Source organism: Psittacula echo, assembly GCF_963264785.1.
Source record: "Psittacula echo genome assembly, chromosome: 10".
Taxonomy (NCBI): domain Eukaryota; kingdom Metazoa; phylum Chordata; class Aves; order Psittaciformes; family Psittacidae; genus Psittacula; species Psittacula echo.
In genome coordinates, this window is record NC_137741.1 from 16,418,404 (window position 1) to 16,436,435 (window position 18,032).

Here is an 18,032-nt window from a genome sequence, read left to right on the forward strand (position 1 = left end):
GTGAGGAAAAGACAAGTCATTAAGAGATTAGCAGGAGCTTTGGAGAGACAGCCACAGCACAGGGGCAGAGAGAGGCATTAGGAAGATGGACGCTAGAAACTTGGCCAAAAAGTGGAGTTAGTTTCTAAGAGCCAGAGGTTGTTTTCTCCAAATCTGGTCTTCTCTGGCACACAATAGGAAGATTCACCTGTCTTGTGGTTTGCCAAAGACAGAAAAGAATAAACGTGCATGGAAGCACAGCTGTCAAACCCATGCCAACATTGGAATGGCAAAGCAGCAAGCTTCGGACAGGGGATAGATTAATAAAGAAACAGAAGATTGAAGGCTTTTGAAGTTTGCATGTCGAAACTGAAATATTGAATGCGTAGCTTATGTTGCAAGGGTAGGTAGGGCTGTTCCTGGGGTTTGCAAGTCGTTTGCTTCCTGGATGCTTGGTCAGTGATACAGGGGTTTCATCCTGGGAATGGGTGGATGAGCATATGTTCGTAGTCAGATATGGTGCAAAAGGGGGTGCTGTGTCACGTGTAAATCTGATACCAACACAGTGGAATTCAGCAAAGCTGTTGGTCTAACGCAGCATCCAGTATTCAGTGTATTTTAATGAGAACACTGACACAATTTCTGTTGGTGGAAGGGAAGCTGGAAAATGGAAATACAGGATGCAGAAAGCAGAGAGGGTCCATGACCCTCCAGAGCCTCGACTTTTCATGTTGCAGCTCACACCGTCTCACTAAATCCTTGTGTGAACAGCTCTTGGCTGTAAGCTTTGCCAGCTGTTACAGGGAGTGGGTACAGCAGGAGATGCCTGTGGAGATGGACGGGCATTTCCTACAGCTAAAGCTGAATGCTGGGGCTAAAAGTAGTTTGAAGCAGAAAATTTCCAGTAAGTGTGTAGAGCAAGCAGTCTTGGAGGTTATTTTGATCATTTTAATGCTCCTTTAGAAATCTCACATTGGTTTCTTCGGTTTCCTCCCTGCCAATTTCTGTTTTCTGGGGCAAGTGTATGCAAAGTCGTGTTGGTTGAGGGTGTTATTTATGTGATAATCTGCTCTTATGGTTGAGTAGTTTTTGATGAAAATGGGGTTGTGCACAACCAGCCTAAAGATGTATATTTAGCTATTTTGGTCTGTAGGAGTTAATGATGCCTGCATTTAAAATAGTACAGCAAGTAGTGAGAATATCTCTAGATATATTCAACCAGAGAGACTTCACTGCTGGAGAGTGGAAGATTAGGAGGAAGGAAAGCAGCGGGACATGGCTGTGACCCAGTCAGGTTCTCAGCAAGTTTTGTTGTGGGAGAAAACAGGAAAGCAAGGACACTCCTGTGATGAGAATATTGTCTTCTTAAGAGACTTTCCTTCTCTATAAGAAATTTCTCTAATGAAGGCAGTGATCATAATGCATTTGTAGCTGCAAAAGTCTCTGCAGCCACAGAAACACCCCCAAACACTGCAGGATTCCTGCTGAAGTGGCAAATACGGACACTTAGGAAAGTACATTCAGTTAAAGACCTTGTAAACCTAAGCCTTAGCATGTGGCAGGCCCTGAAAGTGCTGTTCAGAAAGCACAAAGTCATGCTGCTGCCTGAATCCTGAGCACCAGGCAGGAGCGATGCTCACTGCAACACAGGCAAAGGTGACAGCAGCTGAGCTCTCCCTTGGGTACGTTTTGCCTCCAACACCAGGGCAGTGCAAGGTTTGGTGGGTTGAATACACCCTGTGGTAATCCATGGGGTATCGCACACAGTACAGGTCTGCTGGGATGGCAGGTGGAGGTTGCTGAGGGGTTGGTGGGTCGCAGCCTCACACATCCTGAGCTCAGGGACTCCAGGACAGATGTTATAGAGCTCTCCAGCCTTTCTGCAGAGCATCCTTGAGGAGACAGTGCAGAGTGAAGCCTACAACCTGATTTTCTCTCTTTTCAATTAAAGGCAAGTAGTGAATCTGAAAATGAGAGCCCAAAAAGAAGAGGACAGAAGCAGATGAAAAGAACGTAAGTTTCTAGGGAAAGGGTTTTAAATGGTGCTTTGGCTTTATTTTCCAGAATGGTCCTATTGGATTGTTTGGTAGGTGGTGTCAACATGGAGAGTTTGCAAAATAAACTACGTAGTATTTGCAGTAATGCTACTTTGGGTGACTGAAACTGAAGCATGAATATGGAGCTACAGATGGGTGCAATGTCCCAACTTCTCTTTGGTTTATATTTTCCCACTTTGCCTGTGATGAGATCTGAACAAGTCAGGTTCGCTCTGTTGTCAGTCTGCCACTTCTCCATCAGATTACTTATTCTCCTGCAGAGAGAATAAGTACTTAAAATACAGTTAATAATAAAATAACATACTCTAAATAGGTTAATCCAATCTCCCCCTGCTTTTTGATTAACAGAGAATAAAATAACAAATTCTGTTTCTCTTTTATTATAACTTTTTGCTAAAACAAAAGAACTTCCATAAAGGATATTTTGGATGCCTGATTACTGTAACTGAGTTCCCTTACAGTTATATTTCAGTGCCTTTTTCCATCTAAGAAGTACCTTTTAGTTTTTCCAAACACTAAAGTGAGCTGGAGGGAACTACAAGCTGCCTGCTGGGGAAATGTAAAACATAGCCCCATGATCCTGCTCCCTTTCTCCTGTTTCTTGTCTTACAAGTTTTCATTTAGTCCATTCAGTTCATAGAAGTACATTCATTCCTGCAGTCATCAATGCAGGAGGGAAGGTAACAAAGGGCAGGAAGGACTGTGGTAGTATGGACCTCTCCTGAGCAGGGGGCATAATCCCTGTGGACTCTCCTTGTCTCCTTGGAAAGAAGAGGGACTCCTTCAAAGAGCATTTTGGAGCTGCTCTGGATTGCCCACAGATAACAGGGCTTTCTTTTACTAATGGTGTCGTGTGATTTGCCTTCACACTTGGAAACTTGAATTGCCTGAATTCAGATGGCAGGAGAATTCTTGCTTCTTTTCCCAGGCTACAAGGAGATCATGTAACTGTGCGTGCTGTAGCTCGTACTCTGTAAGTGAAGGAAAAGAGCTCATCTCTTAAGACTTTTCCAGCTCATTTCAGGAATGCAGAAATGGAAGAGAAGACCAAATGAATTGAAGCACTTGCCCACCCAGGTGTAAAAAGTACAGCTCTGCTAAAAGCACTGTTGCAGGATGTGTTAAGAGCCACCCTTGCTCAAGATACACTGCCACTATGTGAACCAAAACCTCAGTGACTGAGGTATCTTCCTCAAATCACAGAACTACACCATAAAATCCCCCCTGCATTGCACTGAACATTCAAGAGTGCAACTTGAACTTTTACTCATAACTGTGACCTGCTAGTATTGACCTAGGTGGCTTGGACGTCTGCTTAGCCAATATTTGTGTTGAAACATGATTGCCCTTCATGACCTCCATTTCTGACCATAGAAACAAATGGAAAAGAGCCACCTCTGGGGGAGAAGAAGACGAAGATGGAGGGGAGCAAGGCAGCAGTGGAGAGAGTGAGCCTGAACAGAAGAAAATTAAAGCAAGAAGACCTGCCCAAAGGAGGTAAGAAGTGGTTGGTTCAGTCTGTCTCTTTCTGCATAAGTCTTGTCTGCCTCTGCTAGGTGGAGGTTATTTCTTTGTTGCTAAGCAATGTTTTTCTGGGGGCTTTCTTTGCAGTATTACCTTTGTTTACCACCTGGTAAACCTGGGACTTAGTCTCTTGTCTACCCATCTCATGCTCCAGTGTTCCGTGGTAGTTATAACTGACTAAATCCCTAGTCTATTTGTATTTGCGATTTGAGTGTTTGAGATTGGTGCTTTATAAAGACTTACTAAAATGGATGTTTCATAAACCATGATGGCTTTTTAATTCTTTTTATAGAACAGTGACCAAAACCAGTGTTAAAAAGACTTACAAACCCCAGCGTGGGAAGAAGAGGAAGAAACCAGACTCATCTGAAGATGATGATGATGATGAAGATGATGAGACCCCCAAGAGACAAACTCGACGAAGAGCAGCCAAAAATGTCAGGTATCAAGAAGTGTGGGGTTGCTTGATGATGAGAGGTGGCTGGCTGGGGTTAAGGGGTCCCAGAGGGCCATGACTCCCTGTGTGATCCTGCAGGGACCCTGCTCTGTCCTGCAGGTATATGTTGGCTGAAATGGGATTCTTTTGACAGGTTCACGCTGGGAACATCTGACTTCTCTTTACTGTGTTTTGCTGTCTGTAAAGAGGGGATATTTATCAGTCCTTCTCAGAAATGTGAGGAGGTTTGCATAATGTTTCTAAAGCATTCTCAGGTGAGATTAAGAATTGCAAATAATAGGTTAAAATGAGTAAAAGGGAGTAGCCTTGGTAGATTAGACCAGTTGTCTGAGAGAGGGTGATAGGTCATGCCTTGGGACAGAGTATTGAGACATGGCGGAGGTAAAGCCTTATCCACTCCCCAATGTACCTGCCCACCTTTTGGCAGTCCTAATAAGAGACCTGCAAAGAGCCACCTGAAGAATACTTTTTGGTAGTTAAATGTTCATCAGAGATGAGAAGTGTAGTCCCCAGGGCAGTGTAGGCACCCAGGCAGCCTTTTGGTGCTCTGCAGCCTCCAATATTAAACAGAAAATAATCTTTCACTGAATAGAGGAGACTGCCTTTGGTGATGGCCTTGCTTCTGCTGCAGGGATTGTCCCACCTCCTTACAAAGCATTCGGTATAAACCATGGTCAGGAAAACTATATGGACAAGAGAATTAGTCTGATAAAGTCTTAGGGAAAAACACTGAATATCTAACTTAAGAAATGCATGTGCAGAACATACACTGAACTGCAGGATAAATGCTGGAGAAGCTTGCTCCGCTCTCTGCCATTCTGTGTGTTTCTGGACTGGGAAGAGTCAGGTTTTTAATCAGTTTGTTTTTGTCTCATTCAGTTACAAAGAAGATGATGATTTTGAGACGGATTCTGATGACCTGATAGAGATGACTGTGGAAGGAGCTGACGAGCAACAAGACAACTGTGAAACTATAGAGAAAGTCTTGGACATCAGGCTTGGAAAGAAAGGAGGTGTGTTATTTCTGATGTCCATCATGTGCACTCCCAGCTGGTGCAGCGCTTTGGCAACTTCAAAGTGTGGGGTCAAGCATTGTTTCAGTGCTCCTCGCCCTTTCCTCTATGCCATTTATTTGTGTCTTCTAGCAGCTTTTGTAAAATCTAGTATTGAAAACCCTAAAATGTCAAGCTTGTGTTCTATGTGCTTGGCAACTTTCATTCAGTGTGCACACGTTTTAAGACTCAGTTACTGTTCTACAAGTCTTGCTTTTCTCTTCTTTGAAGTATAAAATAGATCTTCCAGTAGAGTCATTTTTCACAGCTCTATTGACAAAGCAATAATGAAAATAAAGCCCATGTTTTGTTCTCATAGCCTTGCAAGAGTGATTTTGTAAAGCTGAATGGTTGTGGTTTTTTGGTTGTAAGAGACCTTTGAATTATACTTAAAGAAAAGGCATTTATGACAGATTTATAAAGGTTCTCCATGGAAAACTTTTGTGTGCCTGTCTCACTGGGCTGCAGAATGTGCAGGATATTCTTTGTGCTGTCACAAAAGATGTATTGGAAAAAGAAGTTTCTGCCCTAATTCATTTCATGTCCAGTGCTTGATAACAAAGGTACCGACTGCAGCCTGATTTCTTTTGCAGCCGTTGGTGCTTCCACCACAGTGTATGCAACTGAAGCTAATGGTAACCCAAGCGCTGACTTTGATCCTGAAAAGGATGAGGGAGAAGTTCAGTACCTGATCAAATGGAAAGGCTGGTCATACATCCATAGCACGTGGGAGAGTGATGAGTCCCTGCAACAGCAGAAAGTGAAGGGCCTGAAAAAGCTAGAGAACTTCAAGAAGAAAGAGGAGGAGATCAAGCAATGGTATGCTCTACTTCAACAGTGGCATTGGGCCTATCTTTTTTTAGCCAGAGGTTTACAGAGTCATGCCTGAAAACATTTGACTTTTTCTTGCAAAGCATGTTTCATCCACAGCAACTGTTTTCAGTGCACAGCACTCATTGCTCTCTTTGAACATCCTCCCTCACAGAGATGATGTGGTGTTGAAAGATAGAGGAAAAGGCATGAAAAGCACAATACTGCTGCTTCCCAGGCTTAAGAATTGGGGTAGTTGGCAACAAATAAATGGTGCACAGATTCCCCTGGCCCAGGAGGTGACATGAAGGCTTGCAGCCTTAGTAACCCTTGTTTATTGTGGGCTTGTCTGTGTGCAAGTGTTTGCATCAGTTCATGTTTGACCTCCCCAGGAACTTTAAGAAGAGCTATGGTGTGTTTCCAAAGTGATAAAACTGGAGCAGCAGCTCCCATCTCAATTTGATCCTGGTTTTGTGATTGATTCTTGCAGCAGAATAAGGCATCATTTAACAGGGAAACAGTATGAATGTCTGTGATGTTTGCTTCTCAGTAATGATCTATAATTATAGGAAGCTTTAAAAAACGCATGATGTAAGCAGTAGTCTGCTTCAGTGACTGACAGAACCATATAGCAAAGTAGAATATCTCTATGGGGCATTCATGAGCATTATGACAGACGCATTACAGTGGCTTTTTATGGTGGATTTTTTTGCATCTAGGCTGGGCAAGGTATCACCTGAAGATGTAGAATACTTCAACTGCCAACAGGAGCTTGCTTCCGAGCTGAACAAACAGTATCAGATAGTGGAGAGAGTGATAGGTGAGTGAACCCAACACTTCTGTAAACGGGTGAAGTAAGAGTGGAGATCTGTAGTGACAGCAGAATGAGTGTATGGCTCTCTCTTCAGTATATCTGGAGAAAAAAAAACAACAGGTGTTAAGTGTATTTCAATGTGTGAAATGCAGAGCTTTGAACAGCAGAAATTCCAGGTTTACAGATTTGTATTTACAAGCAATACAAATAAATCACTCTCCTTGCCTGGAGTATGGGATGGTACACTAATTTCCAAGGGGATGTTCAAGTTGCAGCTGCTCAAGTTCTTTGATTTCAGCCCTTTGGATGCAAGGTGTTTGCATCCACAGCAGCAGTAGAGGCCTGGCTGTGAGCACCACTTCCTGTGATGCGGTTGAGGATGTGGTCAGGCTGCAAGGCAGCTCAGGGGTTAGATTTTCATGATTACTTACCGAAAACGGTAGCAGGGCTTACTGAGCACTTCAGTAATATCGCAGGACATGCAGTTGCTTTGGGAATTGTCTTGGAGAGCTGTTTAACCTATTTCCAGTACAATTCCAAACAACTCGTGGGGTGTGTGACAGTGACAGCCCTGCTCCCTCTGCTGGCTGCCAGCACACCAAACCGTTCCTTCCCTTTTCAACCACAGCTGTGAAGACCAGCAAGACCACAACGGGACATTCAGAACTGCCAGGTAAAAGAGCATGTTTTGGTCCCTCTAAACTTCTCCCTCTAACCAAGACCTGTGTTGTGGTTGTCTGGATGGTTCAGACTGCCCCTGGGAACACCACTTGTGTTTCAGCCACACCACCGCAGTTGATGAGGTTTGGTTTTTTACGCATCTATTGCAGCAAGCAGTCGTAAAACATCCTCGAATGACCCCGAGTACCTGTGTAAGTGGATGGGGCTGCCCTATGCTGAGTGCAGCTGGGAGGATGAGGCACTGATAAGCAAGAAATTCCAGCACTGCATCGACAGCTTCAACAACCGTAACAACTCCAAAACCATTCCCACCCGGGACTGCAAGGTTTGCTCCCATCTCTTCTCTCCTCCTGCTGGCTTTCTTCAGCCTGGGTGATGACACAAGCAGTGGAAATATGAAGTTTTTGTCAGGATAAATGTCAGAGAACATTTTCCCATCCTCCCACCGGTGTTTGGATGGTTGGTTGCTGTTCTTGTATTGTACTTTCAGGCAGAGATGTGAGCTCCTTTTAGTTTCCTTTACTTTGTGTACAGCAAGAACATTATGCCCCCCTGGGGAGTGGGAGGCTTAATGAATCCTTGCAAAGTGCTTTCTCCTCAGAAGGAGCTGCAGCAGAAATGCAAGGGTTTAATATCAGTTGGATTAAAAAACAGCATAGCTGGGAGAAGAGGAAACCTGCAAGATGCTGTTACCGTGAAGGGATGGGAATAATGGGAGAAAAACCGAAAGAGGACAAAAAAAGTGATGCTTGTTCCATCTCCTGTGCATTTTGTACAGCTTACTGCACTTGGAGGGACTCAGTGCTGGTCATCAGAACCAGAGGGCAGCAGGGAAGACAGCGTTGTGGGGTGGTTATCTGAATTGCAGACATAAGCACTGGCTAGGAAAATGTGGATAGACTTTCACTAATGAAGAGAGTCACATTCTTTGCTGAATTCATAGGTTTCATTGCTGAATGTTGAGCCTTACTTGAGCGTCTTTCTCAGGTGTTGAAGCAGAGACCGAGGTTTGTTGCCTTGAAGAAGCAGCCTTCCTACACTGGTGGTGAGAACCTGGAGCTGCGGGATTACCAGCTGGAGGGCCTTAACTGGCTCGCTCACTCCTGGTGCAAGTACGTATGGATGCTGTGTGACGTTGGGTTCGTGGCTCCTGATTTGTCTCCACATGGGCTCTGACCCTGTTGTCTTCAAGTGAGGTCTTCACCTGGCCTCCTCCTGCAGTGTGAAGGATTTCAAATGTTATCATTGCAGGCATTGCAGGCAGGAATTATCTGAAGCAGGAACTATCTAAAGCATAAACTTCAGAAACCTTATGTGAAAGCAAACCCCATTTTCCCTGTCTGGGCCTGTTTGCAGGCTGGACTTGGCTGTTGTGTGAGCCTGCTCCATCTGAGCCCTCATTTTCCATTGCCTTAACTGAAGAAAAGGTGTGTGGCTCAGCATACTTACATACTGGTTGAAGTCTTTGAGAAATAGCCTTCTAAAGTTAGGCTACTGACTACTCTTCCTTTGCCTCTGTCCTTGCTTGCCAGTGTGTTCATTTTGCAAGTTACAGTGCCATGTACAGTCTGGATGTCCCTGGGATCCACTTGGAAGTGTTCAGATAACTGTTTTTGCACTGCCCCTTTCTGTCCTTGTCAGTGATTGCTATTCAAGCTGCTGCACAGTAAACTGGTAGTGGTGGAAACAGGCCCTCAGAAAGCATTTATGTTTGTTTTCTCCCAGGAACAACAGCGTGATCCTGGCTGATGAAATGGGACTGGGCAAGACAATTCAGACAATATCATTCCTGTCGTACCTCTTTCATCAGCACCAGCTCTATGGCCCTTTCCTGTTGGTGGTGCCCTTGTCCACTCTCACCTCGTGGCAGAGAGAGTTTGAAGTGTGGGCACCCGAGATAAACGTGGTGGTTTACATCGGAGACCTCATGAGCAGGAACATGGTATGCAATTGGGAGTGTAAGGCTGGGGTTTGGACTTGATTGAAATCTCTGCCTATAGCTACACTGAATAATGATTGTTAACCCTTTCCTTTCTACAACATTGGTGGAAGTTAACATTTGTTTCCTCTCACAGATACGTGAATATGAGTGGATCCACTCTCAGTCTAAAAGGTTGAAATTCAATGCACTTATCACAACATACGAGATCCTCCTCAAGGATAAGGTGAGTAATGGTCCAAGGATGGTTTTACTTAGGCTTTCTCGCACTTGCAAAGGGGGAAGCAGCCCCAAACTGATGGGTTTCCTCTCCCACCATCCTCTATGGTGATGGAGAACATACAGCTACTATTTGCTTTGGCATGGAGAGAGGAAGGAGTAGGGGCTGAGGGAGAGACTGTGCTTTCTGTGTAAAGCAGAGGTGGATGAAAATAGGTACACCTGCTGAAATAGTATTCAGATGTGGCAGGAGTGCTGTAAAGCATGGATAATTTTTACCTTTCCTTCTTGGGGAGGACAAATGAGAGTACGCATCTTGGTCCCTATATTTTGTTAACAAGAAACTTGTGAGCCCAACTCCTTTGTTGGTGGGCCCAGCACCAGGGCTGGAGTAGGACATTCTGGAAAGCACACAGTGCAGTGTTTTCTGGCCATGGAGAGAGAGGCATATGCAAGGTGGTGGCACTTGTCTGACCCGCCATCTCTTTGGGGCCTGTTTGTTTTGCTTCTTTTCCTCCAGGCTGTTTTGGGAAGTATTAACTGGGCCTTTCTAGGCGTGGATGAAGCCCATCGGTTGAAAAACGATGACTCTCTGCTGTACAAAACACTGATTGATTTCAAGTCCAACCACAGGCTGCTGATCACAGGCACCCCGCTTCAAAATTCCCTCAAAGAACTCTGGTCCCTGCTGCATTTCATCATGCCAGAGAAGTAAGTCTCCTTTTGGTCCTTCACAAATACCTCTGTGTGCACTCCTGTCTGTTAAACAGACTCGAGGGAGCGCAGAGTGGCAGAAATCCCTGTATTAAACTCAGTGGTGTTAGTGCAATGAAAGGGGAGCAAATATTGGTGGTGAAAATCAGAGGTTGAATGACTAACACAAGGAGTATTTCTGGCAGCAAAGTGAGTAAGGAAACCTAATCCATGCCTTTCAAATCTGTCTGCTGTCTTAGAGCCACCTCTAAAAAGCTGAACTTGTTTTAAGCAATCATCTCAACCATTTCTGAGGTTTCCAGTAGATTAGAGCTCAGTCGCCCTCTCCAACCAAATGTTTGCCTGCAAAAAGAGCTGGCCCCCAAGTTCTTTTTGCTGGATCACAGAAGAAGTGAAGGAAAGCTTTGAGATCTCCCAAATGGAGGAGAACAGGAGCTGTTAGAGGAAGCAGCAACCCAAAAGAGCATTCAGAGCAGTGTAAAACAGTGCAGTTGTCAAAGCCCTGCCTAGGGGAGGGCAGTGTTGAAAGCTCAGAAACTGCTGCCAGGTAAATGCCAGCAAGAGACAGTGGAGCAGAATACTGGAAAACTTGGGTTTCTGGATCCTGGGAGTCAGCGTGGAGCTCCAAGATAGGATGTTAGGAAGGCACCTAAGAGCAGATAGCTGTTTAGTTAGTCAGAGCAGAGTGAACCTTTCATCCTCCACTGTATCTCCATTAAATTGATGCTCTCCTGTCTTGTGCAGCAGGAGCATATTCAGTAGATGCTGTTAGGTGCAGTAAGACAAGAGGTATTCTGACTCCTCTCTTCTCGTTTCTGTTGGTAGGTTTGAGTTCTGGGAGGACTTTGAAGAGGATCATGGGAAGGGTAGAGAGAATGGTTACCAGAGCCTTCATAAGGTCCTGGAGCCATTTCTGCTACGCAGAGTAAAGAAGGATGTGGAGAAATCTCTGCCAGCCAAAGTGGAGCAGATCCTCCGGGTGGAAATGTCTGCTTTGCAGAAACAGTATTACAAGTGAGTTGTTGCTTAAATTACTGGGAGTGCCAATAGAAATGGGCACATAGTTGTGAGTGCCTTGGGAATTTGTTTCAGTATCCTGTGTCCTTTAGCATGCAATGTGACAGACATCACGTGTAGTGCCAGGAGCTTCCCAGTAGGAAGCTGAAGTAGGATAGATGGTATCTTTTCCTCCTAAAAAAACACTTCCATGCTTTTGGAAGATGCTTTTGCAGAGTGATCCGGTTCAGCTGGCCAGCTCTGCGGGACAGGGGCTCTGTCCTTCCTGGGGGGGTAAAGCTCCCCACACAATTGTGGTGGTGTTTAATGTTGAACTGTAATATCAACTGGAAAGTAAGATCAGGGTTTCTGGTGAGAAAACAGGAGTATCCTGTAGAAGAAGTGAAGTGAGATGGAAGGAGGGAAGTAGACTGATGCCTGAACAAGATGTCCCTGAAGGTTTTGTTCCTCCAAGACTCCAGCGTGGCCACTGTGCACTGAGAATTATCTGGACTTTCCACTTCCCTGCCTGCAGGTGGATCTTGACAAGAAACTACAAAGCTCTTTCAAAGGGAACGAGGGGGAGCACCTCTGGTTTCCTGAACATTGTGATGGAGTTGAAAAAGTGCTGCAACCATTGCTATCTTATCAAACCTCCTGAGGAAAACGAGAGAGAGAATGGCCTTGAGACCCTGCAGGTGGGCAGTGTCTTTGGTTAACACCTTTTTGCCTTAACTTTCTTCTGTCTTCTGTCTTCCCACCAAGATAAGATCTGGTAAAGCTTTAGCTTCTTGCTTCTCCATTAGCAATACTCACCACCTAAGTCTCCAGCCCTCTGCTTCCACTGTGGGCAGCATTCTGTGTCCATCTAGACTGAGAGCTGCATGTAACGTAGGATCTATCTTGGGTAATTGATTTTGTGTGTGGCTTCTGTTGTGTAAATCCAAATGATTTGATTACAGATGTATGGGAGAAGCATGACCCCAAAAGAACCAGATCTCTGCATGTCTCAGTGTAATGTCCATAAGGGTAAGGTTGGAAAGCATCAGCTGGATTGACGTTCACTTTTTCAGTCTCTGATCAGGAGCAGTGGAAAGTTAATTCTCTTGGACAAGCTGCTGACCAGGCTGCGGGAGAGGGGCAACAGAGTGCTGATCTTCTCCCAGATGGTGAGGATGCTGGACATCTTGGCAGAGTACCTGACTATCAAACACTACCCTTTCCAGGTGAGAAACAGCACCATGGAATAGCGGGGTTCACTTGAAAATGTGAGAGCATGTAGAAGGAGCCTGGCCAATGGGAGTCACTGAGTTTCCCAGAGATTGGTTGCTAAAATACACTGGAGGGAACTGGGAAGTCACTTCCATGTGGGCCCATCTTTGCAAAACACCTCTGCTGACAGGCCCATGCTTTGGGCTGTGTGCTGAGATAAACCCCAAGGAGAGGACAGCAAGCACAGAGGAACCCTGGCTGGGAGCCTGTAACGGGAGCTGCAGTGTCACCCTGCTCCTGCCCTGGTGATACAGAGGGCTCAGGCAGTGCAGTTTTAATTGGAGGTTATTTTTAATGGTTTAATGCTGCAGGCAGGAAGGGGGCTGAGGGCTCCCAGAAGCTGGGTGCAGCAGGTCCTCGGAGCTCCTTTACCTTCTTTCTTACATCATTGTTGTTGCCTTTTCCAGCGCTTGGACGGCTCGATCAAAGGGGAGATCCGAAAGCAGGCGCTGGACCACTTCAACGCGGACGGCTCTGAGGTACTGCAGTGGGACTGTCCTGCCTCAGCAGGGTCCGGGTGGGCTGAGCCATGGCTGTGACTATGAAGAGGGACTTAGTTCAGTTCATTGTTTTTTACAGGACCCCAGATACTCTTAAAGGCACAGATAGAGCCATATTGCTTATTTAAAATCTCCCACATCCACAGAACAAGGCTGTAGGTCACATCTCCGGAGAGTCCTCAAGAGGCTGGGAAGAGCCAGGCTTAACAATTCCCTTCCAATGGTCTGGAGAATGAGATGGTTGCTAAATGATTTGTTCCTCCAGTGGAAAGCTGGTTTTTGATATGAAATGGCAGAGGAAAAAGGGGGATTTTAAGTGTTGGCAGGCAGCATAGTCCCGTGTTGGAGATGAAAGTCCACTGTTATAGGAGAGGGCATCTCAAGCCTCCTGTTCTGGCTTGCTGACTCACAGTGACTGGTGCAAGGAACTTGTGCCACAGTCATCCCAGCCATGAGAAATGCCTCTCCTCACTCCAGGCTGGAGGAGCATTCTTGTCTAACACAGGAGATAGAGTTGGGTGCTTCATGATTTTGGGAAGGTAAGAAAGAGACAGTGGTGTGGATGGGAAAGGAGCAAGAATGCCCACAGAAGCTGCCCTTTGCCTTCTCCTAGGGTTCAGGCATCTTGGCTTTAATCTGCCACCCTGTGCCCTCAGGCAGTGACTCAACCAATCTATTAGTCACTGATCTCACCCCAGCAGCTAACAAAAAGCACGTGTTTGCTGCTGCCTCTGTAGGAGTCTGGTGGGCAGCATGGTCTGACCTTCAGAAGGAACTCCAAGGTGTCCTTGCCCTGAGCTGTTCGCATTGCTTTCCCACAATGATGCTTGCCAGGCTCTTCCTGGAATAGCACACCTTTCACCCTGCCAGCACCACCTCATTTTGTGCCCTGGCTTAAAGACCAGTGGTATTTGGTGTATGTGGGAAGGAATCCTTCTAAGGAGCATGAAAGTCCTCCCTCTCTTTCTTTGCATAGCATTGAAGTAACCATTGCTATTTTATGTCCACAGTTACAAGTTGGTTAACTCATGGATGCCTTTTCTTTTGTTCCTCCCAGGACTTCTGTTTCTTGCTGTCAACACGAGCTGGAGGGCTGGGAATTAACTTGGCCTCTGCTGATACTGTTGTTATCTTTGACTCGGACTGGAACCCCCAAAATGATCTCCAGGCTCAGGCTCGGGCTCACCGCATTGGACAGAAGAAGCAGGTCAGAAGAGTTACCTGGGCTGTTTTCTCTGGGGCTTCGGCGTGTGCATCTAAACTGGCTCCCACCTCACCAGAGCCTCTGAAAACATTGTCTTTTTACCCCCAGTCCTGACTCCATGTGCTGCCAACATGAGGGAAGCTAATTTAAAAGTCAGGAGAGAAAAAATCAGCCCAGATTTGCCAGGTGTTGGGTCTTTCTGTTGGCTTTGGGTTCTGGGATGGTTCCAGACAAGCCCAACCTGTGGCATCACACTTCTCAGCCTTGTGGACTCGTCTTTCTTACCCTTAGGAAGTAGAACATCCACCTTTACTAGGGTTTTATTAGATATGTGAAAAATTTGATGCTAGTTTGGATTTAGAGTGATTGTTTCATTAGACTTTTACTCTGTGCTCAGGCATGCCACAAGATTTGTATTAACCAACCTGTTTTATGCTGTTTCCCATGAAATATAAGAAGAATGGTTTTCTTCTAAAAAGACACATCTGTACATGAAGAGACAATGTCTGCAGACCAGTCTCCTGGGAAGCACCTGAAGGATGCATTGCTGTGTCAGCAGAGCTTGTTTAGGTGCAGGAAATAGTTCTGCTCTTCTTTTGCCCTTCAGGTGAATATTTACCGCCTGGTCACAAAGGGAACTGTAGAGGAGGAGATCATTGAGAGGGCCAAGAAGAAGATGGTGCTGGATCATTTGGTGATCCAGCGTATGGACACCACTGGCCGGACTGTTCTGGACAACACCTCTGGGCAATCCAAGTAAGTGGTTGTGTCAGGAAGCAGAGACGACTGGTACAGCACGTGGTGTAAACAGCTTCCCCTGCTGGTGTTTCCCAGGGTTTATTTGATAGGGTACAGGTCAGGAAACTAATACATAATGGCACCTTCCACTGATTTGGATTATGCAACCATTAATTTGGACATACAGGATAAAGATAATCTAAAGATAACCTAGTTTTAGTGCATCACTTGTTTTTACCTTCTGTTTTCTTCCTGGAGATCATCCTGATTTGAGGGAGCCTGGTGGTGCAACAGCTGAAGTTTGGCAGTGACCTCAGGCTCTCCCCATTTCCCCCCAAGTAGATGGAGGCTGTTCCCTTTACAGTAGTTATCTGTGCTGGAGCAGGGAAGAGATCAATAAAAAAGCTTTTTACAGTGCTGGGTAGAAAATTTACTCCTTCCTTTAATTAGGAAAACCTTTGGTATGATTTTGTGTTGTAGAAGTGCTGACTTAACAGCTCAAAACACATTCTCCTTGTTTGTTCTAGCAGCTCAAACCCTTTTAACAAAGAGGAGCTGACAGCTATTCTGAAATTTGGAGCTGAAGATCTCTTCAAGGAGCTTGAAGGGGAAGAATCGGAGCCTCAGGTAGTTTGCAACTGAAATCACATAGCTGTTGGGAGTCCTCTGCAGGTCTGCACAGGGGGGTAGTGTGTGTTTGCTTGCTCTTTGTACTTGCTCTGTGTATGAGTGTGGGTTGTTGAACAGGGCAAGTCTGGAGAAGGTGAAGAAAGAGAGCTCTGGGGATGGGGGACCAGGAGGTTGAGGAGAGCCTTGTTGTTGAGGGTTAAATAATGATCACCTTTAGATCCCAAGAGAGTCCCTTGGCTCCTGAGGATTCAATAGCTAATTACAGCAGAGCCTGCTGAGAGCTCTGCTCCCTGCCTCTTCTGAGCACTCTTTCAATCCTTCTTTGGTTGCTCTCATAGGCAGGAGCCAGCATAGTGAAGCACACTGCCTCAGTGCACCATTGCTTTGACAGTTCAGTACTGAGTGCTTTGACCAGTTCTCTTGATCACCTGAGAACTTCTGCGATGCAGAACTTCCCCTGAGGGCAACAGTCCACAGTTACTGTGTCTCACTGTCTGGACATTTTCCCTGCTGCTCAGCCTTGCTGTTCCTTTTCTTCCATCCTATCATCCTTATTCATACTCTTTTACACCACTTGAGATAGTTCATCCTTGCTCTCGGTGATGACAACCTGTAGATATTTGCACTTCATTTAGCTCGTATCAGTCCAGGCCGTGTTTAGCTACTGCACCCCATGAGTCTGTTCTCCAAAGCTCTGTCATAGTTTAAGCCCAGCCGGTAACACAGAACTGTGCAGCTGCTCGCTCACTCCCCCCTTTCCCTCCTCCTCTCTGGGCACAATGGAGAGGAGAATGGAAAGAATGTAAACCCCACAGGTTGAGGTAAGAAGAGTCCAGTAACTGAAGTACAATACGAAACTACTCTTACTACTAATGATAAGGGAAATAGCAAGGGGAGAGAATATAAAACCAAAAGGGGAAAAGGAAAAGAAAACAACAAACACAAGTGATGCACAGTACAGTTGCTCACCATCCACCAACCGATACCCAGCCCAACCTGAGCAGCGATCTGGGCCTTCCAAGTAACTCCCCCCAGTTTATACACTGGACATGACGTGCTGTGGTATGGAATACCCCTTTGGCTAGTTTGGGTCAGGTGTCCTGTCTCTGCTTCCTCCTGATTTCTTGTGCCCCTCCTCACTGGCAGAGGATGAGACTGATAAGTCCTTCATCAGGGTAAGCACTACTGAATAACAACTAAAACATCAGTGTGTTATCAGCACTGTTCCCAGACTACAGCCAAGACACAGCACTGCACCAGCTGCTAGGAAGGAGAAAAATAACTTACAGCTGAACCCAGGACAAGCTCTCCTTTCCTGCTGTGCTTGGCACCCTCTGTTTCATCTCTCTTCTTTCTGACTGGTAGGAGATGGACATTGATGAGATTCTGCGTCTGGCTGAAACACGAGAGAATGAAGTGTCCACCAGTGCCACCGACGAGCTCCTCTCCCAGTTCAAGGTATGGGCTCCCAGGCCTTGTGCTGGGGTGCGGGGCTGTGGCTTCCTACATCTTGCCATGGTGGTAAGGTCAGTGACAGACAGGACAAATCTTGCCCAGTGAGAGGCGACCTGTACAAAGCACTTTGCTGAGGGGTTGGGAGGGTTTGGCAGCTGGGGACATAGAGGAGTTGAAGCTTAGCAGACAGCTCTGGGGTATTCCTTCCAGGGAAAGGGAGTTTCTAAACTTGTTCCTTTGCTTCTAAAAGGTGGCCAACTTTGCAACCATGGAGGAGGAAGAGACAGAGCTGGAGGAGCGGTCCCAGAAGGATTGGGATGATATCATTCCAGAGGAGCAGAGGAAAAAGGTGGAGGAGGAAGAAAGGCAGAAAGAACTGGAGGAAATCTACATGCTGCCTCGAATCCGGAGCTCGACTAAAAAGGTACAGCCTCGACAGTATCGAGGAGCTGAGGGGCAGGAGGCAAGAGCTGGCAAAGACAGTGGTCAAGGGAACCTGTCTTGAGTTCTTCTTTCCCTCCTCCAAAGTTGGTTGGGAGTAAAGCACAGAGGTAGCACATTGACCTCTTGATGGCATCGTGCATTCGGCCCATGGTTTGTAATGCAGTGTGACAGCCTGTATTGGTATGACTTGTCTTAGCAGACAAAATAGACTCATGTACAGGGCAAAATATCAAACCGTGGAATGCAGATTTTATTGCAGTTGATGCCATTTTACTTGGATGCTCCCTGGGCTTGTCTTTCCTAAATGTGGCTCTTGCAGGCAAAAGAGGTGGTGCCTTCCCAAGTTCTTTTTTAGGTGATGGGATCTACCTCAGTCCCACAGAAAGCAGACTGTGCAAGGAAATTCTTCTGGGATAGGGGGCTTTACATGCTTTTGATCTGTTCTCTGGGAAAAGCTAGAAAAAAACAGGTGAAAACTTGGGAGAAGAATAAATTCATATTGGATGATTCCAGACTCATTTCTGAATTGTCAAAACAGCCTAAGGGA

At 45.9% G+C, this 18,032-nt stretch overlaps 1 protein-coding gene across 7 annotated transcripts in view; it reads left to right on the forward strand.

Moving 5' to 3' along the window:
* CHD2 (chromodomain helicase DNA binding protein 2) overlaps positions 1 to 18,032 on the forward strand; it is a 53,484-nt gene that overhangs the window by 21,908 nt on the left and 13,544 nt on the right. For 5 of the 7 annotated variants that reach the window (XM_080626141.1, XM_080626139.1, XM_080626142.1 and 2 more), the window contains 21 exons: positions 1,931 to 1,992; positions 3,411 to 3,533; positions 3,853 to 4,002; positions 4,897 to 5,030; positions 5,663 to 5,888; positions 6,599 to 6,699; positions 7,322 to 7,366; positions 7,524 to 7,699; positions 8,362 to 8,486; positions 9,100 to 9,316; positions 9,450 to 9,539; positions 10,053 to 10,243; positions 11,072 to 11,260; positions 11,778 to 11,940; positions 12,316 to 12,468; positions 12,922 to 12,993; positions 14,072 to 14,221; positions 14,826 to 14,974; positions 15,484 to 15,583; positions 16,952 to 17,044; positions 17,292 to 17,465. In XM_080626141.1, coding sequence (XP_080482267.1) covers positions 1,931 to 1,992; positions 3,411 to 3,533; positions 3,853 to 4,002; positions 4,897 to 5,030; positions 5,663 to 5,888; positions 6,599 to 6,699; positions 7,322 to 7,366; positions 7,524 to 7,699; positions 8,362 to 8,486; positions 9,100 to 9,316; positions 9,450 to 9,539; positions 10,053 to 10,243; positions 11,072 to 11,260; positions 11,778 to 11,940; positions 12,316 to 12,468; positions 12,922 to 12,993; positions 14,072 to 14,221; positions 14,826 to 14,974; positions 15,484 to 15,583; positions 16,952 to 17,044; positions 17,292 to 17,465 — 2,883 coding nt within the window. Of the gene's footprint in view, positions 1 to 865; positions 884 to 1,930; positions 1,993 to 3,410; positions 3,534 to 3,852; positions 4,003 to 4,896; positions 5,031 to 5,662; positions 5,889 to 6,598; positions 6,700 to 7,321; positions 7,367 to 7,523; positions 7,700 to 8,361; positions 8,487 to 9,099; positions 9,317 to 9,449; positions 9,540 to 10,052; positions 10,244 to 11,071; positions 11,261 to 11,777; positions 11,941 to 12,315; positions 12,469 to 12,921; positions 12,994 to 14,071; positions 14,222 to 14,825; positions 14,975 to 15,483; positions 15,584 to 16,951; positions 17,045 to 17,291; positions 17,466 to 18,032 lie in introns of those variants that run through there. The other 2 variants (XM_080626145.1, XM_080626140.1) reach the window with 2 other exon arrangements.